The sequence below is a fragment of the Argopecten irradians genome, chromosome 5, assembly GCF_041381155.1.
Source record: "Argopecten irradians isolate NY chromosome 5, Ai_NY, whole genome shotgun sequence".
Lineage (NCBI taxonomy): Eukaryota > Metazoa > Mollusca > Bivalvia > Pectinida > Pectinidae > Argopecten > Argopecten irradians.
In genome coordinates this window covers 22478038-22500038 of record NC_091138.1, presented here as the reverse complement: position 1 = coordinate 22500038, position 22001 = coordinate 22478038, and the positions used below count along the sequence as shown (strand labels likewise).

The 22001-nt window shown below is 37.3% G+C and overlaps 1 protein-coding gene across 2 annotated transcripts; it reads right to left on the bottom strand.

Annotated features, from left to right (window-relative positions):
- Nucleotides 1-9232: 9232 nt before the first annotated feature.
- LOC138323239 (cyclin-F-like) lies at nucleotides 9233-21027 on the bottom strand. Of its 2 annotated transcripts, none has more exons than XM_069267671.1 (12): nucleotides 20868-21027; nucleotides 17780-17955; nucleotides 17387-17493; nucleotides 17042-17109; nucleotides 16560-16744; nucleotides 15693-16249; nucleotides 15012-15316; nucleotides 14583-14670; nucleotides 13928-14027; nucleotides 13504-13640; nucleotides 13020-13171; nucleotides 9233-12525 (listed from the first exon to the last, which is right to left on the bottom strand). In XM_069267671.1, exons 1-12 carry the CDS (start codon nucleotides 20872-20874, stop codon nucleotides 12116-12118), a joined length of 2292 nt encoding a protein of 763 aa, XP_069123772.1. In that variant the 5' UTR covers nucleotides 20875-21027; the 3' UTR covers nucleotides 9233-12115. The 2 variants fall into 2 exon arrangements, with proteins under 2 accessions (XP_069123772.1, XP_069123771.1); XM_069267670.1 differs by lacking the exon at nucleotides 20868-21027 and adding an exon at nucleotides 19774-19913.
- Nucleotides 21028-22001: the final 974 nt, after the last annotated feature.

Here is a 22001-nt window from a genome sequence, read left to right as displayed (position 1 = left end):
ATATACAAAAGGAGAACAGTCACTTATCTCCCTTCTACACAACAAAGGAGAACAGTCACTTATCTCCCTCCTATATACCAAAGTAGAATATTCACATATCTCCCTTCTACTCAACAAAGTGGAACAGTCACATATCTCCTTTCTACACAACAAAGGAGAACAGTCACATATCTCCTTTCTATATAGCAAATGAGAACAGTCACTTATCTCCCTCCTATATAGCAAAGGAGAACAGTCACTTATCTCCCTTCTACACAACAAAGTGGAACAGTCACATATCTCCTTTCTACACAACAAAGTGGAACAGTCACATATCTCCCTTCTACACAACAAAGGAGCACAGTCACATATCTCCTTTCTATATAGCAAAGGAGCACAGTCACATATCTCCTTTCTATATAGCAAAGGAGAACAGTCACTTATCTCCCTCCTATATAGCAAAGGAGAACAGTCACTTATCTCCCTTCTACACAACAAAGTGGAACAGTCACATATCTCCTTTCTACACAACAAAGTGGAACAGTCACATATCTCCCTTCTACACAACAAAGGAGCACAGTCACATATCTCCTTTCTATATAGCAAAGGAGCACAGTCACATATCTCCTTTCTATATAGCAAAGGAGAACAGTCACTTATCTCCCTCCTATATAGCAAAGGAGAACAGTCACTTATCTCCCTTCTACACAACAAAGTGGAACAGTCACATATCTCCTTTCTACACAACAAAGTGGAACAGTCACATATCTCACTTCTACACACAACAAAGGAGCACAGTCACATATCTCCTTTCTATATAGCAAAGGAGCACAGTCACATATCTCCTTTCTATATAGCAAAGGAGAACAGTCACTTATCTCCCTCCTATATAGCAAAGGAGAACAGTCACTTATCTCCCTTCTACACAACAAAGTGGAACAGTCACATATCTCCTTTCTACACAACAAAGTGGAACAGTCACATATCTCCCTTCTACACAACAAAGGAGCACAGTCACATATCTCCTTTCTATATAGCAAAGGAGCACAGTCACATATCTCCTTTCTATATAGCAAAGGAGAACAGTCACTTATCTCCCTCCTATATAGCAAAGGAGAACAGTCACTTATCTCCCTTCTACACAACAAAGTGGAACAGTCACATATCTCCTTTCTACACAACAAAGTGGAACAGTCACATATCTCCCTTCTACACAACAAAGGAGAACAGTCACATATCTCCTTTCTATATAGCAAAGGAGAACAGTCACTTATCTCCCTCCTATATACCAAAGGAGAACAGTCACTTATCTCCCTTCTACACAACAAAGGAGAACAGTCACTTATCTCCCTCCTATATACCAAAGTAGAATATTCACATATCTCCCTTCTACTCAACAAAGTGGAACAGTCACATATCTCCTTTCTACACAACAAAGGAGAACAGACACATATCTCCTTTCTATATAGCAAAGCAGAACAGTCACTTATCTCCCTCCTATATACCAAAGTAGAATAGTCACATATTTCCCTTCTACACAACAAAGGAGAACAGTCACACATCTTCTTTCTATATACCAAAGGAGAACAGTCACATATCTCCTTTCTATATAGCAAAGGAGAACAGTCACTTATCTCCCTTCTACACAACAAAGTGGAACAGTCACATATCTCCTTTCTACACAACAAAGTGGAACAGTCACATATCTCCCTTCTACACAACAAAGGAGCACAGTCACATATCTCCTTTCTATATAGCAAAGGAGCACAGTCACATATCTCCTTTCTATATAGCAAAGGAGAACAGTCACTTATCTCCCTCCTATATAGCAAAGGAGAACAGTCACTTATCTCCCTTCTACACAACAAAGTGGAACAGTCACATATCTCCTTTCTACACAACAAAGTGGAACAGTCACATATCTCCCTTCTACACAACAAAGGAGCACAGTCACATATTTCCCTTCTACACAACAAAGGAGAACAGTCACATATCTCCTTTCTATATAGCAAAGGAGAACAGTCACTTATCTCCCTCCTATATACAAAAGGAGAACAGTCACTTATCTCCCTTCTACACAACAAAGGAGAACAGTCACTTATCTCCCTCCTATATACCAAAGTAGAATATTCACATATCTCCCTTCTACTCAACAAAGTGGAACAGTCACATATCTCCTTTCTACACAACAAAGGAGAACAGTCACATATCTCCTTTCTATATAGCAAATGAGAACAGTCACTTATCTCCCTCCTATATAGCAAAGGAGAACAGTCACTTATCTCCCTTCTACACAACAAAGTGGAACAGTCACATATCTCCTTTCTACACAACAAAGTGGAACAGTCACATATCTCCCTTCTACACAACAAAGGAGCACAGTCACATATCTCCTTTCTATATAGCAAAGGAGCACAGTCACATATCTCCTTTCTATATAGCAAAGGAGAACAGTCACTTATCTCGCTCCTATATAGCAAAGGAGAACAGTCACTTATCTCCCTTCTACACAACAAAGTGGAACAGTCACATATCTCCTTTCTACACAACAAAGTGGAACAGTCACATATCTCCCTTCTACACAACAAAGGAGCACAGTCACATATCTCCTTTCTATATAGCAAAGGAGCACAGTCACATATCTCCTTTCTATATAGCAAAGGAGAACAGTCACTTATCTCCCTCCTATATACCAAAGTAGAATAGTCACATATTTTCCTTCTAAACAACAAAGGAGAACAGTCACACATCTTCTTTCTATATACCAAAGGAGAACAGTCACATATCTCCTTTCTATATAGCAAATGAGAACAGTCACTTATCTCCCTCCTATATAGCAAAGGAGAACAGTCACTTATCTCCCTTCTACACAACAAAGTGGAACAGTCACATATCTCCTTTCTACACAACAAAGTGGAACAGTCACATATCTCCCTTCTACACAACAAAGGAGCACAGTCACATATTTCCCTTCTACACAACAAAGGAGAACAGTCACATATCTCCTTTCTATATAGCAAAGGAGAATAGTCACTTATCTCCCTCCTATATACCAAAGGAGAACAGTCACTTATCTCCCTTCTACACAACAAAGGAGAACAGTCACTTATCTCCCTCCTATATACCAAAGTAGAATATTCACATATCTCCCTTCTACTCAACAAAGTGGAACAGTCACTTATCTCCTTTCTACACAACAAAGGAGAACAGTCACATATCTCCTTTCTATATAGCAAAGGAGAACAGTCACTTATCTCCCTCCTATATACCAAAGTAGAATAGTCACATATTTTCCTTCTAAACAACAAAGGAGAACAGTCACACATCTTCTTTCTATATACCAAAGGAGAACAGTCACATATCTCCTTTCTATATAGCAAAGGAGAACAGTCACTTATCTCCCTCCTATATACCAAAGGAGAACAGTCACTTATCTCCCTTCTACACAACAAAGGAGAACAGTCACTTATCTCCCTCCTATACACCAAAGTAGAATATTCACATATCTCCCTTCTACTCAACAAAGTGGAACAGTCACATATCTCCTTTCTACACAACAAAGGAGAACAGTCACATATCTCCTTTCTATATAGCAAAGGAGAACAGTCACTTATCTCCCTCCTATATACCAAAGTAGAATAGTCACATATCTCCCTTCTACACAACAAAGGAGAACAGTCACACATCTTCTTTCTATATACCAAAGGAGAACAGTCACATATCTCCTTTCTATATAGCAAAGGAGAACAGTCACTTATCTCCCTCCTATATACCAAAGGAGAACAGTCACTTATCTCCCTTCTACACAACAAAGGAGAACAGTCACTTATCTCCCTCCTATATACCAAAGTAGAATATTCACATATCTCCCTTCTACACAACAAAGGAGAACAGTCACATATCTCCTTTCTATATAGCAAAGGAGAACAGTCACTTATCTCCCTCCTATATACCAAAGTAGAATAGTCACATATCTCCCTTCTACACAACAAAGTAGAATAGTCACATATCTCCCTTCTACACAACAAAGTGGAAAAGTCACATATTTCCCTTCTACACAACAAAGGAGAACAGTCACACAACTCCTTTCTATATACCAAAGGAGAACAGCCACATATCTCCTTTCTACATACCAAAGGAGAACAGTCACATATCTCCTTTCTACACAACAAATTGGAACAGTCACATATCTCCCTTCTACACAACAAAGTGGAACAGTCACATATCTCCCTTCTACACAACAAAGTGGAACAGTCACATATCTCCTTTCTACACAACAAAGTGGAACAGTCACATATCTCCCTTCTACACAACAAAGTGGAACAGTCACATATCTCCCTTCTTCACAATAAAGTGGAACAGTCACATATCTCTCTTCTACACAACAAAGGAGAACAGTCACATATCTCCTTTCTATATAGCAAAGGAGAACAGTCACTTATCTCCCTCCTATATACCAAAGTAGAATAGTCACATATCTCCCTTCTACACAACAAAGTGGAACAGTCACATATCTCCTTTCTACACAACAAAGGAGAACGGTCACATATCTCCCTTCTACTCAACAAAGTGGAACAGTCACATATCTCCTTTCTACACAACAAAGGAGAACAGTCGCATATCTCCTTTCTATATACCAAAGTAGAAAGGTCACATATCTCCTTTCTACACAACAAAGTGGAACAGTCACATATCTCCCTTCTACACAACAAAGGAGAACAGTCACATATCTCCTTTCTATATAGCAAAGGAGAACAGTCACTTATCTCCCTCCTATATACCAAAGGATAATAGTCACATATCTTCCTTCTATATAGCAAAGGAGAATAGTCAAATATCTCCCATCTACTTACCACAGGAGAATAGTCACATATCTACCTTCTACACAACAAGGGAGAACAGCCACATATCTCCCTTCCATATTACATTGGAGAATAGTCACATATCTCTCTTCTACACAACAAAGTAGAATAGTCACATATCCCCCTTCTACACAACAAAGTAGAATAGTCACACATCTTCCATCTATATAGCAAAGGAGAATAAAAACATATCTCTCTTCTACATATCAAAGGAGAATAGTCACATATCTCCCATCTACTTACCACAGGAGAATAGTCACATATCCCCCTTCTACACAACAAAGTAGAATAGTCACACATCTTCCATCTATATAGCAAAGGAGAATAGACACATATCTTTCTTCTACATACCAAAGGAGAATAGACACATATCTTTCTTCTACATACCAAAGGAGAATAGACACATATCTCCAATCTACATATCAAAGGAGAAAAGTCACACATGCACCTTCCACATTAAATGAGAGGATATTCACATGTCTCCTTTCTACACAACAAACTAGAGTAGACAAATATCTCCCTTCTATATAACAAAGGGGAATAGTCCCATATCTTCCTTCTACACAACAAAGTAGAATGGTCATATATCTCCCATCTACATACCAAAGGAGAAAGGTCACATATGTACCTTCCACATAACATGAGAGGAAATTCACATATCTCCCTTGTACACAACAAACTAGAATAGACAAATATCTCCCTTCTATATAACAAAGGGGAATAGTCACATATCTCCCTTCTACATACCAAACGAGAATAGTCACATATATCCCTTCTACATAACATGGGAGAACAGTCACATATCTCCCTTCTACACAACAAAGTAGAATAATCACATATCTCCCTTCTACACAACAAAGGAGAACAGTCACATATCTCCCTTCTGCACAACAAAGGAGAACAGTCACATATCTCTCTTCTACACAACAAAGGAGAACAGTCACATATCTCTCTTCTACACAACAAAGGAGAATAGTTACATATCTCCCTTCTACACAACAAAGGAGAATATTCACATATCTCCCTTCTGCACAACAAAGGAGAATAGTCATATATCTCCCTTCTACATACCAGAGGAGAATAGTCACATATCTCTCTTCCACATTACATTGGAGAATAGTCACTTATCTCCCATCTATACAACAAAGGAGAATAGTTAAATATCTCTCTTCTACACAACAAAGTAGAATACTCACATATCTCCCTCAATATAGCAAAGGAGAACAGTCACATATCTCCCTTCTACATACAAAAGGAGAATAGTCACATATCTCCCTTCAATATAGCAAAGGAGAACAGTCACATATTTCTTTTCTACATAAAAAAGGAGAATAGTCACATATCTCCCTTCAATATAGCAAAGGAGAACTGTCACAGGTCTGTCATAGGTCATGAACTATCTGGGGCGTTACCAAGGATGGTCTCTCAAAGGGACAATCTGGTGGGTTACCAATGATGGTCTCTCACATGAATAATCTTGTGGGTTACCAAGGATGGTCTCTCAAATGGACAATCTGGTGGGTTACCAATGATGGTCTCTCACATGAATAATCTGGTGGGTTACCAAGGATGGTCTCTCAAAGGGACAATCTGGTGGGTTACCAAGGATGGTCTCTCAAAGGGACAATCTGGTGGGTTACCAAGGATGGTCTCTCAAGGGGACAATCTGGTGGGTTACCAAGGATGGTCTCTCAAAGGGACAATCTGGTGGGTTACCAAGGATGGTCACTCAAAGGGACAATCTGGTGGGTTACCAAGGATGGTCTCTCAAAGGGACATTCTGGTGGGTTACCAAGGATGGTCTCTCAAGGGGACAATCTGGTGGGTTACCAATGATGGTCTCTCAAGGGGACAATCTGGTGGGTTACCAATGATGGTCTCTCAAAGGGACAATCTGGTGGGTTACCAAGGATGGTCTCTCAAAGGGACAATCTGGTGGGTTACCAAGGATGGTCTCTCAAAGGGACAATCTGGTGGGTTACCAAGGATGGTCTCTCAAAGGGACAATCTGGTGGGTTACCAATGATGGTCTCTCAAATGGACAATCTGGTGGGTTACCAAGGATGGTCTCTCAAGGGGACAATCTGGTGGGTTACCAAGGATGGTCTCTCAAAGGGACAATCTGATGGGTCAGGAAGGATAGGATGGTCTCTCAAAGGGACAATCTGGTGAGTTACCAATGATGGTCTCTCAAAGGGACAATCTAGTGGGTTACCAAGGATGGTCTCTCAAAGGGACAATCTGGTGGGTTACCAAGGATGGTCTCTCAAAGGGACAATCTGGTGGGTTACCAAGGATGGTCTCTCAAAGGGACAATCTGGTGGGTTACCAAGGATGGTCTCTCAAAGGGACAATCTGGTGGGTTACCAAGGATGGTCTCTCAAAGGGACAATCTGGTGGGTTACCAAGGATGGTCTCTCAAAGGGACAATCTGGTGGGTTACCAAGGATGGTCTCTCAAATGGACAATCTGGTGGGTTACCAAGGATTGTCTCTCAAAGGGACAATCTGGTGGGTTACCAAGGATGGTCTCTCAAAGGGACAATCTGATGGGTTACCAAGGATGGTCTCTCAAAGGGACAATCTGGTGGGTTACCAAGGATGGTCTCTCAAGGGGACAATCTGGTGGGTTACCAATGATGGTCTCTCAAGGGGACAATCTGGTGGGTTACCAAGGATGGTCTCTCAAGGGGACAATCTGGTGGGTTACCAATGATGGTCTCTCAAAGGGACAATCTGGTGGGTTACCAAGGATGGTCTCTCAAAGGGACAATCTGGTGGGTTACCAAGGATGGTCTCTCAAAGGGACAATCTGGTGGGTTACCAAGGATGGTCTCTCAAAGGGACAATCTGGTGGGTTACCAATGATGGTCTCTCAAATGGACAATCTGGTGGGTTACCAAGGATGGTCTCTCAAGGGGACAATCTGGTGGGTTACCAAGGATGGTCTCTCAAAGGGACAATCTGATGGGTCAGGAAGGATAGGATGGTCTCTCAAAGGGACAATCTGGTGGGTTACCAAGGATGGTCTCTCAAAGGGACAATCTAGTGGGTTACCAAGGATTGTCTCTCAAAGGGACAATCTGGTGGGTTACCAAGGATGGTCTCTCAAAGGGACAATCTGGTGGGTTACCAAGGATGGTCTCTCAAAGGGACAATCTGGTGGGTTACCAAGGATCGTCTCTCAAAGGGACAATCTGGTGGGTTACCAAGGATGGTCTCTCAAATGGACAATCTGGTGGGTTACCAAGGATTGTCTCTCAAAGGGACAATCTGGTGGGTTACCAAGGATTGTCTCTCAAAGGGACAATCTGATGGGTTACCAATGATGGTCTCTCAAAGGGACAATCTGGTGGGTTACCAATGATGGTCTCTCACATGAATAATCTGGTGGGTTACCAAGGATGGTCTCTCAAGGGAACAATCTGGTGGGTTACCAAGAATTGTCTTTCAAAGGGACAGTGTGGTGGGTTTCCAATGATGGTCTCTCAAAGGGACAATCTGATGGGTTACCAACGGTGACCTCTCACAGGTCATGAACAATCTGGTGGGATACCAACAGTGGTCTCTCACAGGATATGAAAAATCTGGTGGGTTACCAATGGTGGTCTCTCACAGGTCATGAACAATCTGGTGAGTAAGCAATGGTAGTCTCTCACAGGTCATGAACAATCTGGTGAGTTACCAACTGTGATCTCTCACAGGTCATGAACAATCTGGTGAGTAACCAACGGTGGTCTCTCACAGGTCATGAACAATCTGGTGAGTAACCAACGGTGGTCTCTCACAGGTCATGAACAATCTGGTGAGTTACCAACGGTGGTCTCTCACAGGTCATGAACAATCTGGTGACTTACCAATGGTGGTCTCTCACAGGTCATGAACAATCTGGTGAGTTACCAACGGTGGTCTCTCGCACTTCAGGAACAATCTGGTGGGTTACCAATGATGGTCTCTTACAGGAACAACCGCTGGATTATCAATGATGGTGTCTCAGAAGAAGTTCTAAATGTGTTTTAAAGATGGCGTCTGTGGCGACCATCATGGATTTAAGATTGGGTCGACAAATATCAACCACTTGTTAAGAACTTTGTCTGGATTATTCTAGTTAAGTTTCACCCATATCGCACAGGTAGAACTTCAGAAGTTTAAAATGGGTTTTTAACATGGCAGCCATCTTGGATTTCGGATCAACCCAAAAAATAAAATCACTTGGTTAGATCATGTCCAACTAATTTCAGGCAAGTTTCAGTCACATTTCAATGGTAGAACATCAAAATGTGAAATGTGATGATGATGATGATGATGATGATGATGATGACAAAACTTGATGACCTAAAACAAACCATATAAAGGTAAGTTTGGCAGACTAAAAACAACAAAGACATAAAATTCATTTCTTTTGTTTTAGTTACAAAAATATAAATATAAATGATATACATAAATTTTAATGCTATGGACTTGGGGATTTAGGGACAAAAGATCCCAGAAGAACACAAAATCCTACTTCAGATCGAGTCAGCACACAGGTGACCAACCTGACACATATCTACCTTATGCTGGCCCCAGGTACACAAAAACATCATGTTATCACGAGTATATATATATTTTTTTTTTTCAAGATTGTCCTTATCTTTAATAAAGTAGATCGGTTACAGAGATCTAAAGTCAAATGCCCAATTCTAAGTGCAACAAAGTATTACTTCAGTAAAACAGTAAGGAATAAAAAAGAAACATCTGTACTGAAATATACTAAACATAAAATATCTATTACATTTTTCCTGTGTTTTTGTGTAAGCCTGGTAAAATTTGTTAAATGAACTAAAAAAAAATTGTCCGTTTTTGTTCTTGATCTATAAAATGTGCTCAGGTTAACTTAAATTGGTTAATCACAAATTAAGCAATTAAATGGAATGAATATCTGAGCTTGCTTTAATCAAAAGTCAATCAGGTCTCTCAGTGAACAAGAATTCCACGGAAGTGGGTGTGTCGTCTGCACAGCATCACAAAAAATAGTTAGTTACAGTATCGAACCCATCTAAGATCTCATTGATATAAAGCAATATACCAAATTGGGTTGAAATCTGATGATAAATACTAAAGTTATCGAGTGGAAACCATGTTTTTATGATTTAAAGTCCTGTAACTCTTGCAAATATTGACAGATTTTTACCAGTATCAGTACCATCTACGACCTCGTTGATATAATGCAAAATATCAAATTTGGTTGAAATCGGAAAAATTAATACTAAAGTTATCAAGCGGAAACCATGGATTAATCCGTTTTGACGATTTTAAAGTCCCATAACTCTTACAAATATTGACAAATTCTGAACATTATCAAACTCATCTGAGATCTCCTTGATATAAAGCGATATACCAAATTTGAAATAGGACAATAAATAATTAATTATAGCACAGAAACCGTTTCCCGGATGCCGACACCGACATAGTGATACCTAAGTGTTGCACTTGCGTTGCAGGCGACACAAAAATCTCTGAATAAATATTTGAAGTAGATATCCATTTTTTTTCTACTTCAGAAATGATGTCACTATTTTTTAAATTCATAGAGTAATGAAAAAAGGTTTGTTTGCAAATTGAATGAATCTGCATAGTAACTTAGTCAGTAAACAATTTTCAGATTTTCAAAGTAGTTACAATTTGAAACTAATTCTTCAGGTACTGAATTAAAATATTTCTCATGAACTTTCACCTTAACGAGACAATAGCCAGGGAAAGTGAAGTAATAATTTAGTTAAATACTTTGAGCACCATGAGAGACAATAACAAGTGTGGACATAACGTCACAGCTGCCTTTAAATCAGATTTAACAACAGATGTTCATGCTTTACTGGGAAAGGAACATAGACACCAAAGAGAACATGAATGTGTACATAGCCTTCCCTAGATAACAAGCATTCAGCTGACAGATCATACACACACTTGAAAACACAACAAATTGTAATAATCTTGTATTTGATGCAAATAGCAAGGGGCCACAACAAACCTTGAATCTCTACATTTCCATTTAGGCAAAAACAAAATGGCAAAAATATAATATGTTGGCACTTTAAGGTTGACAACTAGGAATGAGATTTTCAGGTCATGTATACAAGTATTCACTAACATACAGTACAGACATAAACCTGTAAAGGCTATAGGGTTATTGCTGTCTCCATTTAGGTCAAATATTGATGATAAAAATGTTCTGAAAAATGTTCTGAAATTTTGTTAAGTATAAGACAAAAAAAGTCCCTTAGGAAAGTTTATGTAGAAAATCAAATATAGTAAATTCTAGAAGATTGACTTTTCATTGATACAGCTGATCATTGATTGTGAAACAGACAACAGCAAATCTAAAGCCAAAGAAAGAATTTTTCCAGAGTTTCATCTGCTTACAATAATGTAGAGGCGTCTCATACTAAATGGTTTTGTTATATGTGATGTTTAATATACAGATTTTCATTACCTTAAAATTGTACAAATTTATGGCAGATATGAGAAACTGGGCAGATAAGTTAACTCATTCCTTTCACTTAATTGGCTGATCCAATGTGGAAGCTGTGAATGTTGAGGTAGGTGATGCGGGAAGCTTTAACCAGGGGTTCTACTCCAACTCTCCAAGGCCAGTATATAAATAGATGGACTCCCAGAGTAGTATATAAATAGACTCTAAGGTAGAATGAAGTAGATATTAGTGTCCCACAAATATATATCTCAATATATATAAATATAGCACTGTCTGTGATTCTATAAATATTTTTTGTCAAGTCTATCAGACTGGACAGTATACAGCACAGATCTGCATACCACTTTAATATGATAGACCTGTTAACGCCCTGACCAAATATGTCGATTGAAAATTCATGATTGGTTTTTAAACAAAAATTTGTAATTTCAGAATTTACCTACAATCCTCATAATAACTAACAAATTAACTGTTATGCCAAAACTTAATATCATATTCATTACAAACATATATTGATTATGGTCATATAAACAATTTACATGTTGATCATGGTCATACAAACACTTAACATCCTTATCACGTAACGTTTTGTAAATGCTGTCTAAAATACATATAAAACAGTGTGGAGGAAATAAAAATGGAAAATAATGGCCACATGATTATTGCAGTTCCATTCTACTATGCAGTGGCTAATGCAAAGAAAATGGTTTATCCTGAAAATATTACCTTATTCATACAAATCTAAGTTTTACCACATTCATACTAGATCAGACACAGCTGCTCAACATTCACACACTCCTGTGTCACTGCTTTTGCACAGGGCTATTCTCCAAGAGAAACTGTCTGCTTTTCCTCTTAGTTGTTTTCCTTAGTGTCATATAACTTGAAACATTTCCTTGGACGAAACCTCTCAGTGACGCTTGAGGAGAGAAATGAGAACTGCTGCCTTCAGATTCACTGACACGATTGTTTTGTATACAAACTCCTCCAAACACATGCGAGGCATGACCAGATATACCTAGAGAGGAGCGGGGAAGGAGGGGACTTAGTTTGGCCTCCCCACCTGATGACCCTGGTGAGGACACACCAGACGAAGATCTAATGTTCGGACTGCCAAGACCAAGGGCAGACAACTGACCCTCACTTGGAAGATCACTATCAGAACCCATAGCACCATCACAAAGTTCGTCAGATTTCAAACTTTCACTGGAATCTGAAAAATAACAAAAAGAGTTAAATAAATGAGCTAAGAAATGTGATGAGTTTGATTCAATTAAAATGGCTTTGACAACATAAGATAATCTACTGTCGATTTAAAAAAAAAAAATTTTTTTTGCTTCAAAATTATGTTTCAAATCAATCTCAATGTATAAAAAAAATATTAGTACTGAAAATTTCAAGTCACATATTTGATTGTTAGGGAGGGTAAAATTCAAAAAAGCCTTTCACATTAAAATGAAACAAAGTCTGATTACTTGAAACCGTCTTTTTGGTGCATACCATTATGTCACACAGTCTAAGGGAGATAATCTCATTCCAGTAGGAAGAACATTTGCCAAGAGCACACCATAATATGATAGGAAATTGCATGACATTGAGTGTCTGTTTGGTGTATATGATGTATCATTATCCTAATCAGTCTAAGGGAGATAACCTCAGTCAGGCAGGAATAACATTTACTGAGAGCACATCCTATAATACACCTACCATCATATTCGAGGAAGGAGTCATCGCTGTCATCTTTCTCCTCATCCTCCTTATCACCATCATAGCCCGACAACATTGACTCATCCATTTCAGCACATTTCTCAATTGAAGGAGTGGCCGTATTCTCTCGGCCTTCGAAACAGGGGAATTTCCTATAAAAGCAAGGAAATCACATCATTAATTACTTGTTGGAGAACAAAGAGGACTATGTCTATAGTACAGTATCGGCACAGGTCAGTAAATTATATTTAATACATGTTGAATTATTCCAAGGTATATATATTTTGCAATTTTAACCCTGAGACCAATTAAAAAAAAAAAAAAAGGCAGGGGGGTAGGGATTGAATTTGACAGTAAACTTCATTCATTATTCTTGGATTTGAACTAAAAGCGAACATTTTACAATGCAGCATTTACTCTCAAGGCAAATATCCTGTAAACCATTGCCTTAAATCATGGACTTTTGATTGTTACAGTGACTCACCTTTCACACCTTCGCTTTTTCCTTGAAGGAGACAGGATTAGTTCATCGTCATTCTTAAACTTGACACAGACGTCGAGACCTTGCTGGATGTGATCTGTGACTCCGAGCATGGTACATAGCTCCTCGTAACTCATTATCTAAAAACAGGAAATACATTTGTCAGGAGAAGTCTTTAAAATTCATGTCACAATATGTCTATAAGATTATTGTTCCTTTTATTACTGCAAGTCTTTCAGAAATGTTTCAAAGTACAGTCATTACTGCAGGTAACTAGCAAGGTGTTTCACTGTACTACTACGTAGAGTATCTTTTCTCCATTTCATTTCATATAACAACATATTTAATTATGTAGTCTTACCATATGTAATACAATATCAGTTTAAGGAGAGATTTCAGTGATATTAGATTTGAGTGAAAATCTTACCTCCATCTCACTAACTTCCATAAATTTTTTGTCCGAGTAGCGTAGCTTCACTGCTTGGAGTGTGACATCGCGGTGGTCTACAACAGAACCTTCCAGGAAACTGAAACAGAATCAAATTCTAGGTCAGATACCCATCCAGGCCAAAATGTTAACTCGGTTTTCAATCTTTTGAACTGTTTTGACATGAAAACGATTTTTGCTCAATTGGTTATTTTTTTCATCATCCATAAAATAAAAACCATTTTTATACAAAACCCTAAATCATTCAACACTTTACCTATATCCTGTCTTTCAAATATTTTACTTGTCCCTACACATGTAGATAATCTGTTTATTGAACTTGATTTCCCCCCCAGATAGCAGCAAGGAAAAAACCTGAAGTTCTGGAATCAAAGCAAGATGCCAGAAAAGTTGAAATGTCTATTAATTCCTAAGAAAATCTAATTCAGCAGATTTATTTTGAGTTAAAACTGGGTAAGTATTAAAAGGTTTGGGTAAAAACTTCAGCAATCCTTATTTAACAGTTGTATCTAAATTATTACATTTAATGGATAATGAGAAATAAGATTTAAAGATATTGGCCTTTTAGCACTAGTATTGTTTAGTGTTTAAGGGACAAACTCCGACCTGTTTGTTGTAGCTGACTGACACTTACCATTTTTCATGGACATGGAAGGCACATCTGCTGATGTCTTCTATGGTGAAGCCAGTAAACTGGACCATACGCTTTGGCCAAGGATCATCTACAGGATAGAATATGTATACAGTTAGGCATCATGTTCATGTCTAATGGCAGTAGGTTTTACAAATCACAGCCTATTGCATTCACTTGAGGCTTTCTGTGGCCAATAATGGACAAAGTCCCAATGAAAATTGTCTGAAGTTTTGCCCGAATTCCACAAAAGTACATTTTATTCCTAAATTATTGTTCAAAATCTTTTTCCAAACATGCAACAAAAATGTTCATTTCTATAATTTTATATAGAAGAAATGAAAAAGGCCTGCAACTTTAATTCAATTAAACTTTAAACTACTCTTTTAATTACTCAGAGTCAAAATGTGTGCGAAAAGTTTGAAAACATACCTAGTCTTGTAAGAATGCGTGCTAAAAGGACGGACGCTGCAGCAATCTCTGTTGGTTTATACTGGCCCATCTCGGCTTGAAGCAAACACAACTCACAGATGTATTCTGCCAGGAAGGAACTTTTCCTGTCAAGACTTGCCAACAACGAAAACAGTTCAACAAAATCAAAACTGTTGGCGACTCTGATTTTACCACGAAGTGTCGCAGTAATCTCTCCCATCATGCGTACCACATCCTCATACTTGTAGGTGTTGTCAGTAAGCCAGGCAGCCTCCCGAATGGTGATAATGTCTTTACCTAAAAATCTAAACAAAAAACAGCAGGTGAGAATTCAAAAACTTCATCAAGCTACAACCAACTCCAAAACAAGAATAGCACAACTCTTGAAAACCTGAAATGATACAAGCCAGTAAAAAAGAAGACAAACTTGTATACAAACTTGTGGTTTTAAGAACAATGTCTAAATGATAGATACTGTAGCTTTGTCTTTCAAATACTGTACTACATACTTTTTAAGTGCAATCAAATTTCTAGCAAAAGATCAATTTAGCTTTGAACAATATAGCACATTGATGAATTTACACATTTAAAATAATTGTTCAGTCTAATTTCAGCGCAAATTTTCTTTAAAATCAAAGTGTATTAAATGAGGACGTAATCATCTCAGATTAAGGTTTTTACCTGGAGCATAGCACCATTGCAGCAACCCCGAGGAGTTGTAGTTTAGAGCGTGTTGTCTTGTGAACTTTGAGGTATCGATCAACAACACTAACAGCCACATGGAGAGTCTGACTAGAAAAGTCCTTCATTCCGGCCACTTCTACAAGCCAGTCTACCAGGATATATCTCATGGAAGGCGTCAGTTCATGTGACGTTTTGAAACAACTCTGAACATTGATTGATGAGACAGAATGAACAAAGTCACGAACTGTGACGGCGGCTTGGTTAGCAGTTACACCACAGTAAATTTCTTTGGCATAGAATTTACATAAAGTTAAATTAGCTTCCATATTCCCTAGTTTGGCCACTTGGCGGAGTTGTCGTAAACTCTCGAGTCTGCATGCGCGATCACACACACGGTCCTGCCACTGGTGTTGCCAGTGAAGGTATGCGCCCACACCCGACTGGTGTTGGGCGGCCTGCTGGAGATAGTGTTGTGTCTGATCACCTGTCGCCTCCTCCTCCAGTAGAGATACAGTCTTAGCTACACACACTTGTACATCACCATTATCAGGATGCTGTCAAACACAACCAAACGACATGATAAATAAAGTTACAAACCATAAAGCATACATAAAAAATTTCATGTTATTTGTTTTGCTACAATATATAAATATATTTCTGAAATGATACCAAGATATTGCTATTCCAGATAGCAAACAATCTGAAAGTTACTATTAAATGTAAAAGGAGACCAAGGTAATTCGATAGATCTTCTGTGATTAACAATTTATAAAACATACCAATAACTATATTCCTAAATTCAGTACTATCTGAAAAACTAATGTAATTAAGTAATTTGAAACATTCATCAGTTATGAAATATACCTTTTCTAAGTATTTCTTCATGTGAGTGAACACGGTCTCCTTACAACACGCTCCGTTAAGTGACCACGGAGGACGGATAAATAGCCACGAAAATGGTTCAGTCCCAGGAGTAAGGCTCTCGATCTTACAGAACATATCGGCAGCCTTCTCACCATTGCTGGTTACGTGACGGTCATCCTCAGGTACTGTTAACATACAAAAGCATTATCATAAATGTGTAAAGATGAAAACTTCTACCCAAAATATCTAGTATGGTTCAAGATATTGTGACATGTTTGTTCTTAATGTGTTACACTATTAGATTATTCTATAATTCCATTGTTTTCAATCACTTAATAAGAATATTTTTGTTGATTAAATCAGATACTTTCCATTATTATCTAAGACTTTTCCTCCAGAATGAAAAACCAAAACATTACCTATGTATAAATAATAAGATATAAGTGGTGAAGAACAAAAACGATAAATCATTGAGAACTTACATCCCTCGTTGTATAGATAGGCAATTGCTAGCTTGATTAGAGCTTCTATATTTCCAAAATTTGCAGCTCTGAAAAAAAAAAAAAATACAAAAGTGTTTACATCATACAATGTTGATCAAACTATAAAATAAATGTTTACTTAATTTATATAGCAAAAGGTTTTGTGTCAGGATCATAATAGTATATTTACATAGTATATGTACTTTGAATTGAACATGGTATTCAAGTTATATAGGTTTGAGGTTATAAGATGTAACTGTATAGACATACCATTATGTGTACCAGCACATTTAGAAGTATAATTGTGTTTCTCACAGTTAGCGTTAGCACCTACTGTGTACTTACTGCTCGAAATGGTGAAGATTGTTACACATTGGCCAGTTATCCTGGAAACTTGCCATAGCCCAGACAGGAGAGTTTCCATCTATTATGTCACGAAAGTAAGGATGTACCTATCAACGGAAACAAAAGTGTCACATACAGAACTAATAAGCATTGTTTACAATATATTTTGGGTTTATGAAGTCATAGACAATAAAATGACAATCTTTATAGATGTGAAATATTTCATCATAATATAAATATGATATCTGATAATGACTTTAAATATCAACATAATAAACTGTCTCATATTTTGTTAATTGTTACCATATGTCAAGAAATTACTTTGTAGACAAAATTATCTTATCTTTTATGAAGACATGTTTGATCACCAACATTTTCTTTATGGATACATACCGTCCTCATGTTGAGGATGTCCCTGACATGTAGACCTTTGAGAATAAGAAGGAGGACTTCCTCGGGGAGGTTCCATATCGTCAGTTGGTGGTGTTTACGGGGACGCAGCTGCATATGCATATGAACAGGTATGAAGGTATTTGGTGACTTCTGAAGTTTACTGAGAGCGGAGAGCACTGCAAGGAATAAACATCTTTTGTTCATATTTTTATCAATAATTAAATTAAATGCTTTTGGGAATTAATACGACATCAAATTGACAAGATATATAAAGCTTCTTATATCTATGATGCACAAGTATAACATCAGCATCTAGTTCATAGTCAAATAATGCATGTCTATCTAGTTTGACAATGGGAATAATTCATGTACCATGTGATACCCGATAATGTTTGTATGGGACTAGTATCTCCAGTAGTGATGGAATGTAACTCTGTTATCTTCCCGCTGAAAAGACAGGACATCATCTTTAGATGTCATTCCATCACCAATAGACACAATATTCTCCCATACTTCACAGGGATATCCCGCCGTTGCTAGGGAAAAGATATCTCTATCTTACATAGGAGGGTGTAAGACAGCTCACACACGCTAGACAAATAATGTGATGTCATCAATACATGCGGCGTAACTGCGGCGCACATTGTAGAGGACGTCATCAATTTTGACTCATAGCGACATTTCTGTGATAATGGCGCGATGAAAAAGCTGAGAAGAAAAGGTGGAATTTCATCATTTTTTCTACTAAGTATGGAAATAAAGAATCTTACATGGGTCTTTGAAGTGGACAGGGATATCTCAACCCTCATGAAAGATTTTGGCCATCAACCCTCGGCAAGCCTCGGGTTAACCGGCCAAAATCTTTCACTCGGGTTGAGATATTCCTATCCACTTCACAGATCCATGTAAGATTCTATTATTCTCTTACCCCAGACAAGGATATCCACAGTTTTACCGGTGTGAGATTTTTCTATCTCACCTTAGGGTAAAGACAAGCTACACGAGATCTTTGCACATGCTCAACAATTGTATGACATCAAGACAACAGTATCATGATGTCGCTGCAATAGTATCATAACGTCACGACAACAATGAAATGACGTCACAAAGACGGCGAAGACGACGATTCATTGAGGTTACATCAACCTCGCTTGCATAAGTGACACTTTTATTAGAGACACAAAGTGGTACACGGGGGGCAGAGCCTCGTGTTTGACAACTTAAGAATCTTACCCCTCAGGTTGAGATTCTCCTGTCTTACCCCAAAGGGGGTGAAAGATTCTATTAGTCCCACACAAATGTTATCAGGTATCATGTGGTATGTGAATTATGCCCATTAATAATAGCCATCAAATCTAGGATTTACTGAATAAGGAACAATTTAAGGTAATGCTAATGAATATTTGACAAATCACTTAAATGTAACCTAACTAGTATTTGGTGTTTAGTAGTAAAACAAATCCAAAATTTTAAGTGAGGTTGTTTCAGAAATATATGGCTTCAGGTAATTAATGTATGGAAATAATATTAATTATATTATCATGTGATACTGTCTGTTAGCTATGTAATTATTTAGGATTGTTTATAATAAAGACATGTGCACCCACACTAAGGCTATGTATCTACAACACACATCATTTAAAAATCAATGATCTCAATATACGTAATATGCAACACTTTAATAATCACTGTCACAAAAAATAGAATTTAAAAAAATAATTCATCAAAATTATATTGATTTGATTCACAATACACTGTGGTTAGCAACTAACATCAAAACTGTATGTCAATTTGAAAATATATATGTTATTACAGATCCGATTTAGGATCACTTAGCCTTATGTAGTACATCACATTTACCAAAAATATCAAACAAGTGACGCCGGTAGAATGACAGCTGTCTAAACATGTTACAGGTTCACATTCTCAAGGAACTATAATATGATAAAATTCGACTGCAAAGTGTTAAAATACATTTCAAAAGGCATACTTACGAAAAGAAACTAAACTCATGATTTTCTTAATTTCTTCGTGTTGTCCATGAATTAATTCTCGGATAGAATGAAGAAATGTCAAACCGAGATCTATACCAACAACACCACTTCGATACAACATATGCTTATTCTATTTTTAGTGCCAGAAGGGGTATTCCCGGCGATGATTGGTTGAAAATGTAAACAAGCGTCGACATGTCAAACCGATAAACCAATCAAATGCCGTATCGAAAACATGTCTACGAAATGCCAGCAAACATACTAATTTAATTTGAGAATTACATGTCTGAACATATATATGCCTATAATCGAAAGTTTTGTTATCGTACAAGAATGTTAATCAATATCCAATATGTAAATTTATGCTCGCTAGACGCCACGAGAAAATTTCAGGTGAAGGGGATTCCGGGGATTCCCCATATTTTATCTGTGCCGATAGTTTGAAAAATATAGTAAATAATATGAAACAATAAATTATATTTGAATTTTATCCTCTCTTTATTAAGTTTGAGAAAAATGATGTGTTTGGAGTAGTGATTGAAATAATAAGGTAAGTATTGGTTTATTTTGAACTTAGTCTACGACATTTGCTTTCAAAATTTTACAACGCTCAACGAGCCAACCGTTTATAATATGGGACTTCAAACAATCAAGTACTATAAAACCGAGTAAAGAACACAGAGCACATAGAAATAAAATAATATTAATAATACGTTAAAGACAACAATTCATTTTTGTCTGTTTCAGTTCGTTAGAAAAGATCAGTTGGAAATATCTAAGATTCCGCTGTCAGTTCTGTTCGTAGGCGGGACAGTGACCAACTCAAAATTAGGATGGAAGTAAAGTCTACTTTATCTATAATAGAGAGGGTACAGATATAAATTTACTACTTGTGTTTAACTATATTGCCAATTTGAAATTTTAGTTCACAGAAAAGACCACTCGTTCGTAAGAGCACACAGAAAAACATGAGTTCGAAAACTTCAAATAAACCGCCACCCATCATCTTGTCTGAAACCGTTAGGCCCTGCTGCCACATTAGAGCTAAAATAAGGCAAGCAAATCCACATTGCCATCCTAAAACGTGTACATACCTTTCATTGTTGTTCGTCAGTTGTTTTTGAATTTTTCTAATTCATTTAGAGAAGCGTTAATTAAATTGACAACGGCAAACCGGCCGGGGTAACTGAGCCCAATGTTGTGGAGCCTACTGAGCCATGCTGGATGCTCTGCGCTGATTGGTCAATCGTTTCGTCGTTTGTAAACGATAGGAAGTGAGTTACCTTCCCTTGTCATTGATAACGGTCTGAGCGCAAATAACATCCGAAATAGGATTTCCAGGCATCTAATCTGTTATGTGTCAGGGAAGGAAGACAGTGAACTCCAGATTTTTTGTAGGTCCACATGAAATCTAGTTTGGATGACATACGGCGCAATTTTTGTTACGTATTCTCTATGATAAAATAATAAACTTAAATGCGAACTAATTAATGTGTTAATTAATATGGGTAATATTGCATTTGGGACTGATCGTCAACAATTAACATTGACTGTTAACTAACATATGTTTATTTTGGTATTTCCTATCTTTGTCCAACCATTTTTTCTATTTTGAAAGTTTTTGTGTAGTTGAAGCAGAGAAAAATGATAGCGTGCCTATATCTGATTATCGTATAGGGTATGCTATTTTATAAACTTTGTGCAACATATGTGTTTACATGAAGGCGTTAATTTCATCAGTATACGACTAATTAGGTTCAAAGAAGAAAGTTCTTTGTACTCTAATTCAGCAATTGGTATATACATGATAGCAGATTATCGTTAGAAAATGGATATACTTTTTATACGATATTAAGATATTGAAAGGGAATATACCGATTATTTATCTATCTCTGCATGAATTAATGGCAGATACTTGATCGTGGTCTTCGAATACAATCGATCTTTTTAAAGTGCGTGAAGCCACTGAAACTATCATATCATTAATGTCAGTTTACTCTATTCTTCATCAGTACAAAACAAGACATCATAATAAGACGCAACTAAACAAGAAAGATATAGCAGATATATTCATTCTATAAATTCTAATGTTGATGAGGAAAAAACCCCGGTTATTTATGTACATTATGTTGTCTTAAAAATAAATTTAAAGAATAATAACAACTAGTTCAGTCGACATTTTGGTGTTATTCATTAAAAGAAAGGACCAGAATAACCTCTTTTTCTAG